Source organism: Phoenix dactylifera, chromosome 13 (assembly GCF_051530095.1).
Source record: "Phoenix dactylifera cultivar Ajwa chromosome 13, Ajwa_hap1_PhDact_Kaust_v1.1, whole genome shotgun sequence".
Lineage (NCBI taxonomy): Eukaryota > Viridiplantae > Streptophyta > Magnoliopsida > Arecales > Arecaceae > Phoenix > Phoenix dactylifera.
In genome coordinates this window covers 26308323-26326381 of record NC_143202.1, presented here as the reverse complement: position 1 = coordinate 26326381, position 18059 = coordinate 26308323, and the positions used below count along the sequence as shown (strand labels likewise).

Genomic DNA, 18059 nt, shown 5'->3' with positions numbered 1-18059 from the left:
GGTAGTTCCTCTTTTGAATTACTTATTTTGTAATTTCTTGCATGGTTCTCTAATTTTAAACCTTTTATTTTCTCTGAATTTTTTCCCTCATGCATGCTTTACTCGGTTCGAGAATTACATTGATCAGAATCTGCCAGTGCTTCGTTTTGTTTGGGATTAGTTTCATGGGAAGGAAATGCAGAATATAATTATACATCTAGGTGGTAGTCTTTTGAAAGAAATCTAGACTACAGTTTATGACACAAATCTCTGAAACTTCACAAAAACAACTCAATTACCTGTTCTTAAAGCACCCACTCGTCTTCCTCGGCATTGGGGTTGACTCACTCGTCTTATAAAAGTTATGTTTTTAATAAAATAGTTTAGACTAATAAGGCCAATCAAGTAGATATATAGATATCATAGTGGTGATTGATAATTACGTTGCTTCGAACAATACATGCCTTTTAGGTTGACAAGAACTAGGGCCAGTTTTTGATGCCCATAAGTATTTAGAATCTATAGGTTGATGAGGATTTTGCTAAAAAATAATTTATTTTATAAGTACAACTTTTTGGCAAGTAAAGTTAGCAACATTGTAAGTTTGTTACATGGTTATTAAGCCTATAAGTGGATTGTTGATGTAAAGTATCTCTTTTCATTGACGATAAGGATAGAACTTGTATTGATAATAAGTAACATGAAAATATGAAACCCAAAATATCTAAACCTCCATTATATCTCGGCAATTATATGGATTAGCGAGGTAGAGAATGATCAATCTTCTTTCATAACATTGGCCATCAAATCAAGCTATGCACAAATCTCAAAGCACATTGTTCTTCCTGCGAAAGATACAATCTTTGTCTTTGAGAGAGACGGTCGTGTCCTCCGTGTCTGACTTGGTCCGATCAAGCCCGGTTCAATTTGAGGTGGGTCAGGCCGGCTCTGAACCGGCTCCTCCCGTGCAAGAAAAACCCATCGTCAGCAAAGGCTTAACCTCCATATTTGACCAAAAAAAAGAGGCTTAACCTCCATTACTAATCCTTTAATTAAAGAAGGATTCCATTAACAGTCGCCCTCCCTTTTCTCCTAAGCGATAGAGGCCAAGCCCGGAGCCGAAAGCGTCCCGCTCTCTCGCTCGATCGCCGGCAGTCTTCCGGTCGCCGTCCGATGGATGCTTTCGCGTCCCAGGCGAAGCAGGCGGGCAGCCTCTGGCTGGCCGGATTCAGAGAAGCGTGCTCTCTCCATCGCGTCCTCATCTTCTGCTTTAGGTTCTTGATTTCTTCCAGTTTTTCTCCAAACATTCTTTCTGTACCTTCGATTTCTACATCTCCAATGCTTAATTTCGATTAAATGCCTGTTTCTTTGATCTTCTTGGTTCAGGTCGAAGATGCTGTCGATCAGAACTGGCCAGTGCTTCCTCTTGAACGGATTCATTTTCTTGGGAAGGTACCGGACTATGGTTTTGAATCTTTTCCTAGGTTTTAATCTCTTCGCATATTCGTTTAATTCTTGGCTTGGTTGATATGTGATCCTAAATGGATGGTGTTCAAAGGTTAGATAGACGGGTGGGTGGGAATTAAGGTGTCATTTGGAATTGTTTGTGAAATAAAAAGAAAAAAAAAATCTGTTTTTGGTTGCTTTTTTTTTTTTTTTTTTTTTTGGTGGTTTTTCTCATGCAATAGTCTGAGAAAGCTGGTGATGTTATATAAGGGTTTCTTGTTTTAGATTTTGGCTGAAATATTATGTTTCTTTTCCATCGTTATCTTTCCTCTGGTTTCACCTTGAGTTTGTTTCCAAGTAAGAATTTTGACTAGTTTAGCGAGCTCATATAATATACCCATTTGTAGAGACTAGCTGTGCGACAATGTTTTGATGATGTCTTAAACAGTTAGTTGAAATGTCGGGTTGTTGTGGCAAGTAAGGCAAATGGAGGATGGAGGGAAGAAAGAGCAACCTTTTGTTGTAGCTATCTTGCGTATGCTGTTTTATTGATAGTATGATCTTGTGCACATATTTATGCTGATTCTATGAATATGGTGATTAAAGTTGCACTCGGTAAAGTATATAACATGTCAGAAAGGTGGCTATGAAAAATAGTTTATGATTTAAGGTCTGATTTTCTTGTTTGCACGTTCATGAATGTTATTCTCCTTCCTTTTCTTTGTTTGGGATTATAGACTCCAGTTAAGCATCCATGCTAGCTATAATGGTTTTGGGGATTTGAAGATTTCCCTTGTGAACCTGACTAAAGATAACTTGTTTGAACAGTAGTATATGGGTTTTCTAAGGGTTAGTAGGATTTGTTAGGTTGTTTATATTATTACGATTGTGTTTTTCATATATTGGGGTCTAGATTTGTTTTACTTTTTTATATAATCGTGATTGTGCTTTCATATATTGGGGCCTACATTTGTGTTAGGGTTTCATTGCTTTCTTCTTCATGCGAGTTCTATGTCTGGACAGTGGTGAGCCTACAAACTACAAAGATTGAGAAATTTGTTAACTTTCATTAAATCATACAAAATTGAAGTTTTTAATATCTTTTCCCCACAAGTTCTCTAGCAATTGAGGGGTCAATCTAGCATCCCAGTTGTTAAAATATAAAAATTTAGAAAAAATGAGAGATGTAGAAGAAGAGGTACATAGGAATTAGATTGACCATAACCTCCCAACCAATTACATCAATCCAACATTTTTTTTCAAAATAAAACATAAAACTTAATATCCTTACTTGATAGCTTCATAAAACATTCTGTTATAGTAATACATCCAAGTTTATCATCCTTTTGATTCCCTAATTGATAGCTTCATAAAGCATTTTGATATAATGATATATACAAGTTCAGCATCCTTTTCATGCCTTCTAAATCTTTCCAACTAGCCTTACTGGCATGATGTGGTCATGCACTCACAGGTATGTTGTGGCCATATATTTACAAATTATGTCATGCATTTTCGACAGAAAAATTGTTATATATACTGTCATGCTCTAATATTAAATGTATGATGCATTCAATCTATGTCGTCTGATGCTTTACACTATATGCTCGTTTACGTTGGGACATTCATAGATTACCTCTTTTGCTGTATTGGCTAAAAGTTTGACGTTATGCCTCCAGTGTTCTCAGCCTGCTTGGGACCAGTATTTTTTGTGCGATGGCTTTTTTGTCGTTATCAAAATAATTTGTTCAGATATTTCTGTAATATTTGTCTAAAATTTTGTATTAATTCCCTTTATTTCCTTATACTTTGTTATGGCCTACAAGCTACATTAGTCTGCAAGCATCTTAAAGGTGGTTATTTGTTTATATTTATTAAAGAAAAACTAATGGACATGAAAATTGATATCAAGATTTCTTTTCTCAGTACTGGTCAATTCTTTCTTTCAATAAACTTCTTTTATGGTTGTGGAACGAAGTGTATTTGTCTGTATTTGTCTCAGGTGTTAACTTTTGCAATGTTATGCATAATTTTATTTGCAGTTGGTTGCAATCGATCTTGTATTTTTTGTAGCTAATGCTTAACAAATTATAATCATGCAGGAGCTTGAACAGATAGCTCTACGGTTAATTGTTTTCAAGTTTTATATTTGATAATTTATTTACTGATAACTTCTTTTCTCGGTGCAGTTTATTTACACTAAAGTCTGCAGTCATCCCGACACTGCTGTGGATATTACCTGATCAATGTGAAAAATTAGGTCCACAGCATCTTTGCAACCACAAAGAAGCTTTAGCACTTTATTCCTTCTTACGTTTCATCCTTATTCAGATTTTCTATGTACGTGCTGCTTATGATATGTTAAATCTTAGTATTTTTTATTACTTGCTTTTTTCTTTGGGGGCTGTAAATCAAATATGTTATATAATATGTTGGCAAATTAATTGTATCATGTATAGTCCATTTGAAACACTTCCAGAAGGGTGAAGAGTGAAGGTGCTAGAGCGCTTAAATAGCTTAAATCAGGAGCAATTGCTGTAACAAATTCAACTACTAATGAAAGCAGGTTTTGGGGCTTTTAAACAAGTTGGGAATGGGAATATTTAGGAAGAATTGCATACGCAATAATATTACAAACTGACATATTCCCTTTTGTGTGGTTGCTGGTTTTGTTGTAAATAAAGTTGGTGGTTGAATCTTAAAAAAAGCATGTGCATTAACATAGAAAATGACAAAGCAATAGAGAATGTTACTTCAATCAAATCAAGGTTGAATTTGGTAGCTTATAATGGCTATAAAGGTTCTTGATTGAAGAATGTATTAAAAATGTTAAGAGGCAAGTCTGGGTGAACAAGATTTTGATGTCAAAGTGACACAACCAGTAGAATTTCCTTGCTGCCTATGGATATTTTCCTACCTTGAGCTATTGGAGATTTTCCAAAGACCTTAGAACCAAGGTACACCATCCTGGTATTGGGCCCCATACTGGTGCCACTTTGTCACTGTGTTGATACGCCCTGATATGAGGGGCGGTTCAGCATACGGAATGTCGGTGTGCCCTCCGTACCGTACCGGTATGGTGCGGTATGCTCCGTACCATTATGTTCAGTACGGTATGACATACCATGCTTAGAACTTTGCTTACCATGTTAGAAGAGAAGTGCAGATGATCCCATCCCTCCCTCTTTCTCTATCTCTATAATATCTATATATTTCATGATAGACATGAGGTAAGCCCAAGCCACATTGTCTGAAATTTTTTATTATATGACTTGTGGACGAAAGTAGGTGTCTTGAATTTTTTACATCTTACTTCAATAAATTCACGTGCTATAGAGATTTATCTTTTCAATGAATCCACTATAGTTTTTAAAAAGTGATTTCTGAAACATCATTTCAATAAAAAGGTTCTTGCCATGATATTTGTCATGTCCTTCACTCTTTAGGAATCAAGGTGGTTGATGTTGAGGTAAGGGATTTTTTTCATCAGGAAAGAAAGCATGTTGTTACGTTGCTTTACTTCCAATGAAAATATTGTTAGCAAATAATCTTCCCATTAAACCATATTCTGAAGATTTAGTGTATGAAACAGGTTATCTTGTTTTTGAAAATTCTTTTTCAGAATATGTACAAAAAGAGTTTGCCGCACAACATGTGTTTTCCTTTCGGTGAAATTTCTTCGTAACTATAGTATTTCAAACCCAATAACAATAAGAATGTTCTTGAATGCATGCTTTGAGATTCCTAATTAGCAGATCAAATGGAAGTGATTCTCCCACTTCAAGAGAGATATACCTCATTGTTAAACCTAGTAAATTTATTGATAAATTAAAATTATTCGAATTGTTGTAAATGAATATTATTTAAATTGTTGCTCTTTAACAAGATATCGAAACAACCTTCACTAACACAGCTTGAACTGTTGATTCGGCTTAGATATTGAATTGTTGTTCTTCCTGGACCTCTAAAGTATCTGATCAACTAGATTTCATCTTCCAGTTCTCCTTATTTTGCTCTTGAATAGCATAATTATGATGTATCTAGGTGAGTACGTGCTCCTAGTTTTTCGTTGCTTCTCAAAGAGGCTGCCATACCATGCACTTTCAAAGAATTAGTACTCATTAAGAACAACTGTATATTCTCTTCAACAGTTATATCTATCTAATCCTTAGATATTGCATCCAAGAATCTAAAGCACAGCTGTTGTAAGTGGGTGTCCAAATAATTGCAAAACACTTAAGAAAACAATATGCATGCCTCTAATCTTCTCTTGGTGTGCTCAAGGCTGTAATCTTGGTAAAACATCTTAAGTTGGTTGGAGGAACTTCACCAAAATATTTTTTATTTTTAATTACCTAAAATAATCATGTATCTTGCAGATATCATTAGTTGTTTTTGTGGAAATTTTGGGGATACCTCATATTAGAAAAATTTAGCTTTTAAAGTTGAAGCTGTTCTTGCTCTCACTCAACTCTGTTGAACATTTGTAACCAACTATACACATCTCTGTGCATAACGAATCTGAATTCTTCTTCTAGAGAAGGAACCATACAATCTCACAATGATATAAGAAATAAGAAGCAAACCAAAGTTCATACTCGCAGATCAGGTGTATAATCATCATTAGACTTCGACCTGCCTAAGATTAGTTTCTTATTTGTTGATAGTTTGCCTGTGACCATATTCCTTATAATACATAGAAATTTGATAAAATTTGTTCATAGTATATTTATGTATCATCCTTCCATATCATTGCTATCCTTAGTTGTTTCTCTTTTCTTAATGTTTTCTCTCTTTTCATATAAATGGCTTTAAAGTTTGCTTACTGTTATCTTATGCATTGACTTTGTCTATTACGTATTATTGATGTTGCAGATTTTCTGGTTCTATCCTCTGTATGTTTTCAGCTTCATATTGAGCACCCTGTGGTAGGTATCATGCTGTTTACTTAAGCTTTCACACACACACACACAAACACACACACACACACATCCTTAGTACTGCCATTTTTTTTCATTTTCTTGTGTAAATGAGGTAATTATTGTCATAGTAGGTGTCTTTTAGGTGGAGGGGATCTGGCAAGTTGCTGGTAGAAGAGTCCTCTATGAAACTAGAACAAGAATAAGAAAGAATGTGTAATAGAGCTATGAAGGAAAAAATCAAGTTCAAATAAAATTTTGAGTAAGCTATAAACCTATGACATCATGAAGAAGACAATCATGCGACCAAGCTGGGTTATTGAGGGATAAAGTTTTGGAAGTGAAACTAGATGTTTGGATGCGCAAGCAGTATTGCAGGAGGTAGGACGGTATATTGACACTGACTCAGTGTTTTAGGAAGGAGAGGATTTGAGAAGATAACAATTGAAGTGAAGATGGGATAAACATGCTTACTGTGATGAAGTAGGACCTTGCAAAGAAATGAATGATGGAATAAGTATATTTCAATCCCACTAGGAGTGAATGAAATTAGGCCATTTGTTTGTAATATTATTGTCTCTCACAAAGTCTTCTTCCTCATGCAACACTCATGATTGTCAATACTTTATACCAATTTATTATTATTAATTTGTTCATTATTTAGCCATTATTTATTTATTTTTTGGTGGGTTGGGGGCACAACCCTCCCCAATACTCCTAAATTCCTCAACATTGCTGATGTTGAGATAGATCACCAACTTCTAGTATACAATCACCAAGAAAGTAGTTGGCACCTTCTCATGACCGTTATTTAATTGTGCAATAGATTTGAAATTGGTTATGATGAAATTTTGTTTCTCTGATGCTCGCCCAGGTATAAAGATTTTATGTTATTTTCTCCAAAATATGAACTTGCATCAGATTGCATGTATTGAGTTGGCTCATCACTATTCCTCCTTCTCCTTTGTTTAAATATATGCTCCATTACTGCTGGCCCTAAACCAGGTACAATGACATTGCCAAGTATGCTTTTGATGTTCTGAGAAAACAAGGACCTTCCAAGGCACAAACACCTAACAGAAAAGATTCACCAGACTCCCAGAGTCTCAGACAAGTGGGAAGGCCAGGTGGATTTGAGCGGTAATCTTGCTAGCATAGCTTTCCTGGTTCTACTATTCCAGTAGTTTCTGCAATTTCATCAAAATATGCACGATGTTTTTCACAGTATACTCAAAGGTCTCTTTCATGTTTTAATGATCCAATAGGGTCTTTCTGGGAATTGGCGAGCAGGTTTATTCAATCCTTTTGCTGAACATCTTCTTCATAGAGGTGCAGTGGTGCGGTGGTTTCTGCTTAATGCCTTACATGTTTTTTTATGTGATCATATGCTGCTTTTCCACTTGTTATTCATCTTGGAAGCAAAATTTTGTAGATTAACATGGCCAAGGTCTACCCCAGCTTTTCCATATTGTTCATATTATATCAAGTATATTTATGAGAAAACTCTTTATGTTCTACGATGCAGGTTTTTGCTGCAGGTTTTATACCCTATATTGGCAAGGCAATCAATTTTCTGCTTCTTTCCTTGATATATGCCTACTACTGTTTTGAGTATGCATCCAGTTTCTAGAAAACTTTTGTACAAATACTGTTGTTTTGAGTATGCATCACAGCTTATGTGTTCTTGTATGAGTATGTAAAAATAGTGAGAGGACATCAATTCATTTGCTATAAACATGTTCAGGTACAAATGGAATTTTTCTGAAGTGAGTTTGAATGAAAGGCTTGAGTTCTTCGAATCAAACTGGGCATTTTTTGCAGGATTTGGTATGATTTTTGTCACTCAAGTTGGTTACTTTATGGATAATCTATTGTATACTACGAATGCCTTGTATATTAATGAACATTAGAAAACAAATAAATGCTTATGTGCATGTATTTGATGACGCTACTGTACAAGTATTTGCTCATGTTGCTTTTGCTATGAGATGCTTTGTTATTATTCTTTAACAATGAGAGTGTGCACTTCAATGACATTCATTTTATGTATCTTACAAATGCAATCCTCAAAGAATGATTTTACTAGCACTTATAATATACTTTTTTTGTTAATAAAACTTATGCACTTTCTCCATATCATCAAACTTGATTCAATCATTCTTCGTTATCTTATTTCAGCTTTCTAGGTTTCTCATTTATATACTATTTCTGGATTCAACATGTTAAAAGTTTTCATTTTGAATTTTCAGGAAGTCCATGTGTTCTTCCAATTCTCTTTTTCTCCACACTTGTTAGCTATGGAATTATGGCTATACTTTATCCACTGGTATGCCCTAAAACTTTTTAATTTTCTTGCCTTAGAGTTTAGGATAGATTTTTCAAGGTGTTTCCTGTTCATGCATATCTGTATGTTCACCACACAGCTTTCTTTTTCATGCACCCTTGGGATACTATTTAGCATTATGTTTTTCTGACAGAGTATTGCTTAATATAGACAAGACAGGCCAGTAAATTCTAATCTGATTTGAGCTAGTCCTGGATCAAGTCCTATCTCATGAGGAGCTTTGGGAGGTAGTCTTACTTGTGACCTTGTAAAGTCATCAGAAACACTGTCCAGTTAGCTAGTCGTACAATTGTGGACATCAATGAAACCGGCCTGGTCATTGAGTAGCATTAGTAATTTAGGACAAAGATTCAACAATCTCAGAAAAAAAAAGAAAATAAGTGTCATTAATTGTCAGTTAAAGTCGACAAATTAGATGGTCGTCTTTTAGCATCTGTATCATGATTTTTTTTTTTTTTTGTGATAAGGGTGTCATGGTTATGTTTGATGCATGGCTGGTGCAGTTCCTTGTTCTTGATTTCATTGTGACTGTTTGGATACTTATCCTTTGTAAATAAGCCCAGTCGTGGTGGATGAGCCAGTTAAAAGTAATGTCTAGATCCACAACTTTGGTTGCATTGTTGGCTTACAGGATTATCTGTTTGTTGCATAATCCTGCATCTTAATATTTTCTTTGCCATCATGTCTCAAACAGCCATTTGAGCAAAACAGTACTCCAGTTTGTTTTGACAGCAGCAGGCACTCAAGTAGAGCAAGTTATTTATTCTCTAACAAGTTCGTGGGGAGGAGGTGGACCAAGAAAGCTTCGAATATTTTATGCTGCAGACAAAATATCGTAAGTTATCATGATCAAATTATTTTTTGCTTATTTTCAGCCAATAGGTTGTTTGGATGGTTTGTTGGCAGAATTAAGTTAATCTTAAGATTCTTAGGCATCATACGTTGTTTTTTTCATGCTTCACCACCTGAACATCATGCACTATTTTTTCTTGTCTAGAAATGACAAGATAACAACAGTCTAATTTCTTGCATTTGTTTAGGTCTTTGTTTGACTTATAGTCTTATAGTTGACTCTTACAAGGCAATTTAAAACAGTTTTATCAGGACGAAAATGCTTGCTGTTAGAAATGTTAAGCAGTCGGTACAACTAATCCTACTCGTGAGCTTCTTAATATATAGTCTATTATGAAATGCTTGTGAGAAATGTCCTTATCCTGTGAGATTTCTCAACAATTTCAATACCTATTATAGTTTTCTTCACCAAAGATAACTTTGGATCGTAGTTGGATGTTAATTATGTTTTTGCATCTCCTTTTTCTTCTTTCCTTCCTTCATTCCTTTGTTTTTCTTCTCCCTTTCTTCCTTTCTTTCTTTACTTTCTCTCTTCTTCTTCCTTTCCTTTTCTTCTTGTTTCCATCATTTTTTTTCCTGTTCTTCTTCCTTCCTTCCCTTCTTCCTTTGTTTTTTTCCTTCCTTTATTTTCTTTTCTTCTTCTTTCATTCATTTCTTTCTTTTCTTTTCTTCTTCTTTCCTTCATTTCTTTCTTTTCTTTTTCTTCTTCTTATGGGTACTTCATACACGGAATAAAATGCCGTAATATTATTCTAAAAAGGCTGCATATCAATTATTAATTATACACTGAATCAATGCATGCTACACTCTTTCAAAAGTATTTGTAGCAGTAGAAACAGCTTCCAGCACGGCATTTTCATTGAACTCTTAATGCCAAATATACAGTCAATTGTTCTCTATTTACTCTCTAATATCCAATAGTATCTGTCCTTGCCCCTCTGTCAACACCTGTAAGGTCTTAATAACATTTAGACACAAACGAATATATATAATTTATTTTCTTATATGGAGAAGGCATATTATTTATGCACCACTTCACTGTCAAGGGAGGAGTCCGTTATTGAATAGCCTTGGGAGACGATAGACCTGAAGAATAACTCTTACTAACAATTTTATATAACTTGTCATAAAGCAAGACACAAAATTCAGGTGTACTAAATAAAAATGTCATGTAAGAACTTCAAATCCGAGAAAAGTTTGCTCCACCCACCCACATAGACCTCCATTTAACTGCTTCATGCGGAAAAAAGAGCAAGGACAAAATCATAGAGAGTTGTTCAAATATGTTGATGATAGATCTAAGATAGCAGTTTAGTTCTGCCTCAGAGCAACGAAATGTAGTTGATGGACTTACTTCAAATTGATCATTTGATTTACAAAAAACAATGAGCGGCTATAGACTTTGCTATTATATACTGCCGACTTCGAAAGAAATAGGGGATGCGGCCGTCGCCACGGCCTCCGCCCCCCCCCTCCCCCCCCCCCCCCCCCCCCCCCCCCCCGCGCGGCCCTCTGTAGGTGTCCATGGCCGTTCCTTCTCCCTCCCTCCCTCCCCCGCTCGCTCTCTCTTTCTCTTCTCCTTCTTCGGCTCCGGCTGGTTTTCTCTCTCGTTACGGGCCCAACACGTGCCGTACCGACTCGTGCCGCCGGACAACCGGTACGGTGTCTGGTACCGGCACGGTAGATCTTGTGTTGTACCAGAGTGTATGTTATCACTGTTACATGTACGATATTATGTAATCTATAAACTTATGTCAAATATTTGAAATGAACATAGCATATTCTTAGCTTAAGAGGGGAAAAGGGAACTTAGCTGCTCAATATGAGGTATGGAATGCTGGATGTTAGCTAGAAGTACAAACAACTCGTAGGTATTACCGAGTGTAGGTCTTGTCCGGTACCATATATGTCATGTAAGCTAAAAGTTCAATCCGTAACATATTTAAGATAGAACCAAAGCGTACATGCATTGTTTTGGGTTGGGCAGACGAAATAACCAAAATGTTGTGGGTGGAACTGGAACATTTAACTCCAGCCAAATTACTAATCTTTGGGATCTATTCAGAACCGATCAGGAACCCAATGAAAATACGTTGGCTAAATACTGGTGGTTTCTTTTTTTGTGTGCTTGCCAACAAACTATTAGCATTTTCTTGCTACATAAAATTCAAATATTATGAGGTAGACGAGTGTGGTTATCATTTACGCAGTATCATGCAGAATGGTATGCGCTCAAGCAGCAGCTACTGCAAACTATAATGACAATAACAACACTAAATCTTTTTGCTATTTCAAGCGTGCCAACATAGAAATTTAACTTAAGGCATTAATCTTAAATGGAGTATTCCAAAAAAATGAAATCTGTCAGCTACAACCTTCAAATCCACCTTACTTTCAAAAAAATGAAATCTTACTACTTGTCCTTTGGTTTTAAATGTTCTCGAGGAGCAGTTCACAAATTTGATGTAAATATCACAATTTGCAAGTGCATTGTGCTAATGCAATGTCATGAACTTCCTTTGTTTCATTACTAACCTCAATCTCTCAGTTCCAAATTTTGGGCTCTCTTCATTTTAGCATTATGGGCCCCATTAATGTTTCGCAAAATGGCATAATCTGACATCGTTTCTTTGCTACAGGATGCTGGTGTTGCAACTATTCCCTGAGGTACAAAAAGGACATTGACTAATTACAAAATCCACAAGAAGTTGCATACAGTCGCATTTTTCTTTTTTCTTTGCAAAATTTGATGATAGGCGTGGGACTCAGAAACATGTTGCTTGTGGAAGTGCTATGGTTTCACCTCCCTGTACAGGAATTGGAATAGGATGCTGGTTGATGCTGTTGAGCTCCAATTGGAAACCAGTGCAATTGTAGATAGATAAAAAAACTTACTGCAGTTTGTTAACATTTATTTGATCAATGGATGAAAGAAACATCATTCACCACTATCCTATACTCTTGCGTATGCTAGAACTTTGTTCCATTTTGAATTATTTAATCTTTTTAAAGCCTTCTTGTTGATTTTGTGACTCGAGCTTAGGCTTTTTTTTCAGTGTGTTTATGGTTCAAAGATAATTTTGAAGGGCTGACATGGCGCACTTTGGCAGTAACGCTGTACAGAGTCATCACCTGAGCTTGTACTTCGCACCATATAGCTAATAACCAGCCTCCAAACTATTTTATCCAAAATATAATTTTGACAAATGGAAATGTTTCACGCTGCTTCTCAAATTGCTTTAAAAAAACATAGGGAGAGGGAAGATAATGTAAAAATGACATCAAAATTTTTCATGAGGGAAGGATGAAGATGGAAGGCCTCACGCTTACTAAATGATGTACGTCGCTGCCCTTCAGCAACTTGTGATCTCTGTACATCATTTCCTCAAAAAAGTTATAGGTAGGCGCTTACCCCTTCTTTATATATATATTTTTAAAAAGAATCTCTTTATCTTTATTGTGAAACATCTTTCCTCTATTACTGCCCTTGGTATTACTACTCTTGGTCCACCTCCACATAGTTCGGATGAACCACTTGGTACTTCAAACATATATATATATATATATATATATATATATATATATATATATATATATATATATATATATATATATATATATATATATATATATAAGAAATCTTAGTAGAGTAGGTATTTTAAAATCAGCCATCAGAGCTGCCATTGGCACATGAAGCTGCCCTTCTAACCCTAGGTCTCATATGGTTTGGTTGAAACAACTCAGCCTTACATCTCAGCAACACTTATGGCTTAATTAGTTGATGAGAAAATACAATAATAAAACACCATCCCAAGCCTTCGCACCCTCCCCTTCTCTCATTGATTAAGTCTCTCTCTCTCTCTCTCTCTCTCTCTCTCTCATTAGTACTAGTCTCTCCCACCTCTCCATAGATGGGACTAAAGAAAACTATTTTTTATATCTATTATTTTATGTTTTTAACACTTAACAAAATTTTCCTTCCTATTATATGAAATTTAATTTATTTTTCTTATTTCTTTAAATAGTTGTGTTGATGCTTTTTTTGAAATTTGACCATGCATTGCTGATAGGAAAATAGTGCTGGGTCTTTTCCATTAACTTTAATTTGTTATTCAGTTTTACATTCTATAGTTTTTTTTTAAAAAAATTATTATATATTTATATTCAAATATTTATTCTATTTATATTTTTATATGATTTATTTTTTTTGTATTTTAATACTTTACAAGTTCGACCTATTTCTTTCATAAAATTAATCTTTCAGAATATTAAATATGCACATATACATTTTTCTAATCTTTGTGTTGATTGGACTGCCAGTACAAGCATGCTTTAAGTTTTTCCACTCATGTTTAATCCTTGCTTCATTTATATCAATCTTACATTTAGTTCTTATTTTTTATTATGTCTTTTGTATTTAATTTTTCACTCTAGTTTTTATTTTAATATATTTATACATTACATTTTAAATTATATATGTTATTATATTCCATTTTCTTGTCATTACACTCTAATGTATTTTTTATATTTTATTTTACATGCTGTATATTATCTATCTTTTCTTTACACTATTGTATTATCTATTTTTTTTCATTACCAGAAGTTCATGCATGAACTTAATTATGCATACAAAGGTTCTGGGGGGAATTTTTCTTGCTTAAACTTGGATCGACTTGATCCATACTCAATCCATTGCTGCCCGGGCTTACTAAATTGTGTACCTTTTTCATAAATAGCTCAGAAGTTATGTTTTTCTTTTAAACACCCCTTCACTTATAGCCAAAAGGTAAAATATAATCCCAAACAGGGTCCCCCAAGTACTCTCTGCACGCTTAATAGTGTAAAGGAGAGCTTGCAGCTCCACCAAAAAGAAGGCACCGGCTCTACTTTTGTGGTCATCGTTTCTCTTTCCATCATTCATGTCATGGACTCGAAAGGAGCTTTTTGCTGTTTTCAATGGACTTCAAGTATACTAGATACTAGATACCTCATGATCACATCATTAGCACGCATTTAATATTGCTTCATCACCTCCAATAAAGTACTTGACCCTCTCTTTTCTCCTGCGATTTGCGGAATCTTAGCTCCTTTAAACGGTCATTATTTCAAATCTTTAGATTACTTTCATGGCCCGTTTGGTTGGGGTAATCCAACAACATAGGAAAATAGATCTTATATCAAATACCACCAAGGGATGGAATTTGTTTTTTCATTAATCCGAAAATATTATTTATTGACAAAAATATCCTCACTTATATTATATTAATATTATATTAATTAAATTAATATAACTAATATATATTACATTCTTATATTATAAATATATTAATATATTTATTAATAAAAAATATTAGTTATTAATAAAAAAATATTTATTAATTATCAAATATATCTAACATAAAATTTATTCATAATTAATATATTTATTTATATACCCAAATATACTAAATTTTATTTATAATAATAAATATATATGTGTATAATTAATTTTAAAATATTTGCTAACTTATGAAAATATATTTCAATATTCGAAATAGCAAATATTGATAGTGTTTATATAAGTAAACTATAAATAGCTAACAAATGAATTGAAAACTTAACTGTTTATTCAAAAATATTGTTGAAAATTTTACAATATTTTCATATAAGTTTACATCCAATCAAACATAATAAATTTTTTTTGATACTATTTTTTGAAGTAATTTTCTACCAACCAAATAAGATAAAATTTACTTTTTTAAGAATAGCCAAACTATTCTATAATCTGAATATCCCAATCAAATGAGCCCTTAGGTGGAAAGGCCGAACAAAAGCTTCCTTTAATCACGGGTGTGGAATATGTTCCCTTAACAAAAGTATTTCCAAAAAGCCCAAACTAAAAGCAAAAAGAAAGCAAAAAAGAAAAAAGAAAAAGAGAAGGATAACGAAGGAGGAATATGCCCTCTTTTTCTTCCCACCAACATGTATGCTTCTTACTGGTCGGCTGATAGCCTGGGTGGTGCCAGGTGTGACGTACTCACACAGAGGGTCGGGTCGGGTAACCGAACCGGCCCACGGATGGGGAAGGTATAAGTAAAACCGGCCGGAGTGCCCAACATACGGTCTCTACCCGCATCGAACATTCTTCTGGCGGGGTGGGGGCCCAGTGAGGGCTGCTACGCGAGGGTGAGCTTGTCTCTTCCCCCCTCTTCCCCTTTTTCTAAGCCAAAAAAAAAAAAAAATATGTATGCCTCCCTCTCCCAACCTCGTCATTCCCAAAATACACTTAATTTACGGAAATACAAAACTCGCATTGTCATGTGATGGTTCTTTAAAATAACGTCGAGACCTCACGTTCAAGTCATTTGTTTAAGCGATCTGGAGCCAAGCTGCAAGCATTAAATTTATAGCTGGGCTTGATGCGTGACAGGGGTCCAAGGTCAAGATGGCGTTCTAGAACCTTAAATTTCTCCCATGCATTCAACCGGCATCAACTTGTTTTTACCAAAATAATAATAATAATAATAATAATAATAATAATAATAATAATAATAATAATAACAGCATCAAGTGTCTGATTAATATATGAATCATTTATTCTATCAAGCTCATGTTGTCCACCCAAATGGACCTTATAAAAATAGAAAGAGAATTATATGCACACTATTCTTGGTGGACTGGCATCGGGCATATTTTGTTGGAGATAGTTTGAGAATACGAGTGACTTCTAATCCAGCCATTTGGTTGGAGAGAGTTTCATTTCTATTCCTATTTCAAAGAAAAATGGGAATGCCGCTATTAGGAGTAGCAATCGAGTTGGATCAGAACGGGTACAGATTGAGTTGGATGTGGGTGGAGTTAAAAGTTCGTCAAACTGAACTTAATCTATTAATTAAACAGGTCACAAATTCAGATCTGAATCCGACATATTTACTAGATAAGTAACTTGATCTTATCTACATAATTTGTTTATGAAATATGGGAGATATCACAAATTCAAGCTAAGAATAAGTTGCCTCTCTCTCTCTATGGAGCATGAAAAATAATAATCCATCCAAGGTTTGGGATTAAGTTAGTGAAATATAAGGTAAATTTCACTGGCCCTTTTGGCATTCCATCCTCTGGGATTTCCAGGTTTTGCTACCAAAGTTTGACGTATTTTTGTTCTAATATATAAATCAGCTTAGCCTAGATGTATAATTTTTTTTAAAAAAATATTATTATATTCTCGTATGCTTAGCTTACATTTTTGTATGTACGTGCATACATGTATATATGTATATTCGCTCTCCAATACATTAATACACATGCATACACACACATACATACATATTTATAATCATCCATCTTCTAATCAACCTCGACATACGGTCATGTCTCGTAAATATTTTCATAAATATTGTAAATTTTGAAATTTTGAATTCTTGGATCTTGATCCAGCTTGGTTTCCTTATCAATTACTTGAGAAAATTAAAACTCTCAAATCTTTGTCTTGCTTGGTTTTCTTGAGAGAATTAAAATTTTTAACTCTGGAATTTGAGTTTTTAATTCATTCTACCTTCTAGTAAGGAAAGAGTCGACAATTTATATCAAGCTTAATGCCAGGTCCATGCATGTTGAGCAACACAACTGAAATGATTCAATATGATCACTAGGATAACTAAATGAATAATTAGCAGGGAGAAAATTCGAAATCACGTCCTCAGATAGACCTGAGTTTTGTTATCAAGGAAAAATTTTATAAAATCTCTAATTTCATTCATAATATTCTTTGTGGTACAACACATCGCATATATATTTTACAATACATAATTGTGTAAGAGAAGAAATTCTGCCGAGAGGATCAATATCACAGCTTCTATGGAAACTCAAACCATGATTGTAACATGGATATTTGTCTTCAATCACTTGAGAGAACCATAATTACCTTTTTCAATTATCAAATCTTGATCCAGCTTAATTTCCTTGTCAATCACTCGAGAGAATTAGAATTTAAACTTTGAACTTTTGAATTGATATTTAAATTCATTAATATGGAAGGAGTCAACAATGTATATGTGTGGCCTGGATCATGTATGCTGGGGGGACAACAACTGATATAAGTCAAACTAATAACTAAGACAATTAAATAATTAATTAGCATGGAGGGGATTTGAACCCATGGCCACCAGCAAACCTGAGCTTTGCTACTAAGAGATTTGTTTTTAAAAAAATTCTAATTTCATTTATAATATACTTTGGGATACAACAATCATATATATATATATATATATATATACACACACATATACATATAGTTTATGATGCAAATTTGTACAAGAGAAGAACTTTTGGTACGAGAATCAGCATCACAGATTTTATAAAATGGAAATCATGGTAATTTAGGTAAAAGAATCAATATCACAGGTTTTATGGAAATCCAAACAATGATTGTAGCCCAAAAATTTATCTTCAATCACTTGAAAGAATTATAATTCAAATACTGGATTTATGAATTTAATTTTAAATTCTTAAATCTTATCCCAGCTCAATAATTTTAT

At 34.3% G+C, this 18059-nt stretch overlaps 1 protein-coding gene across 4 annotated transcripts; it reads left to right on the top strand.

Moving 5' to 3' along the window:
- The first annotated feature begins 1003 nt into the window (after positions 1 to 1003).
- Positions 1004 to 12491, top strand: LOC103703261 (protein EI24 homolog). Of its 4 annotated transcripts, none has more exons than XM_039130694.3 (11): positions 1004 to 1253; positions 1366 to 1431; positions 3615 to 3765; positions 6301 to 6353; positions 7350 to 7484; positions 7610 to 7673; positions 7870 to 7955; positions 8089 to 8171; positions 8594 to 8670; positions 9408 to 9523; positions 12180 to 12491. In XM_039130694.3, exons 1-11 carry the CDS (start codon positions 1153 to 1155, stop codon positions 12223 to 12225), a joined length of 978 nt encoding a protein of 325 aa, XP_038986622.2. In that variant the 5' UTR covers positions 1004 to 1152; the 3' UTR covers positions 12226 to 12491. The 4 variants fall into 4 exon arrangements, with proteins under 4 accessions (XP_038986622.2, XP_038986621.2, XP_088565917.2 ...); XM_039130693.3 differs by having other exon boundaries at positions 9383 to 9523; XM_088709791.2 differs by lacking the exon at positions 7870 to 7955 and having other exon boundaries at positions 7610 to 7681.
- Positions 12492 to 18059: the final 5568 nt, after the last annotated feature.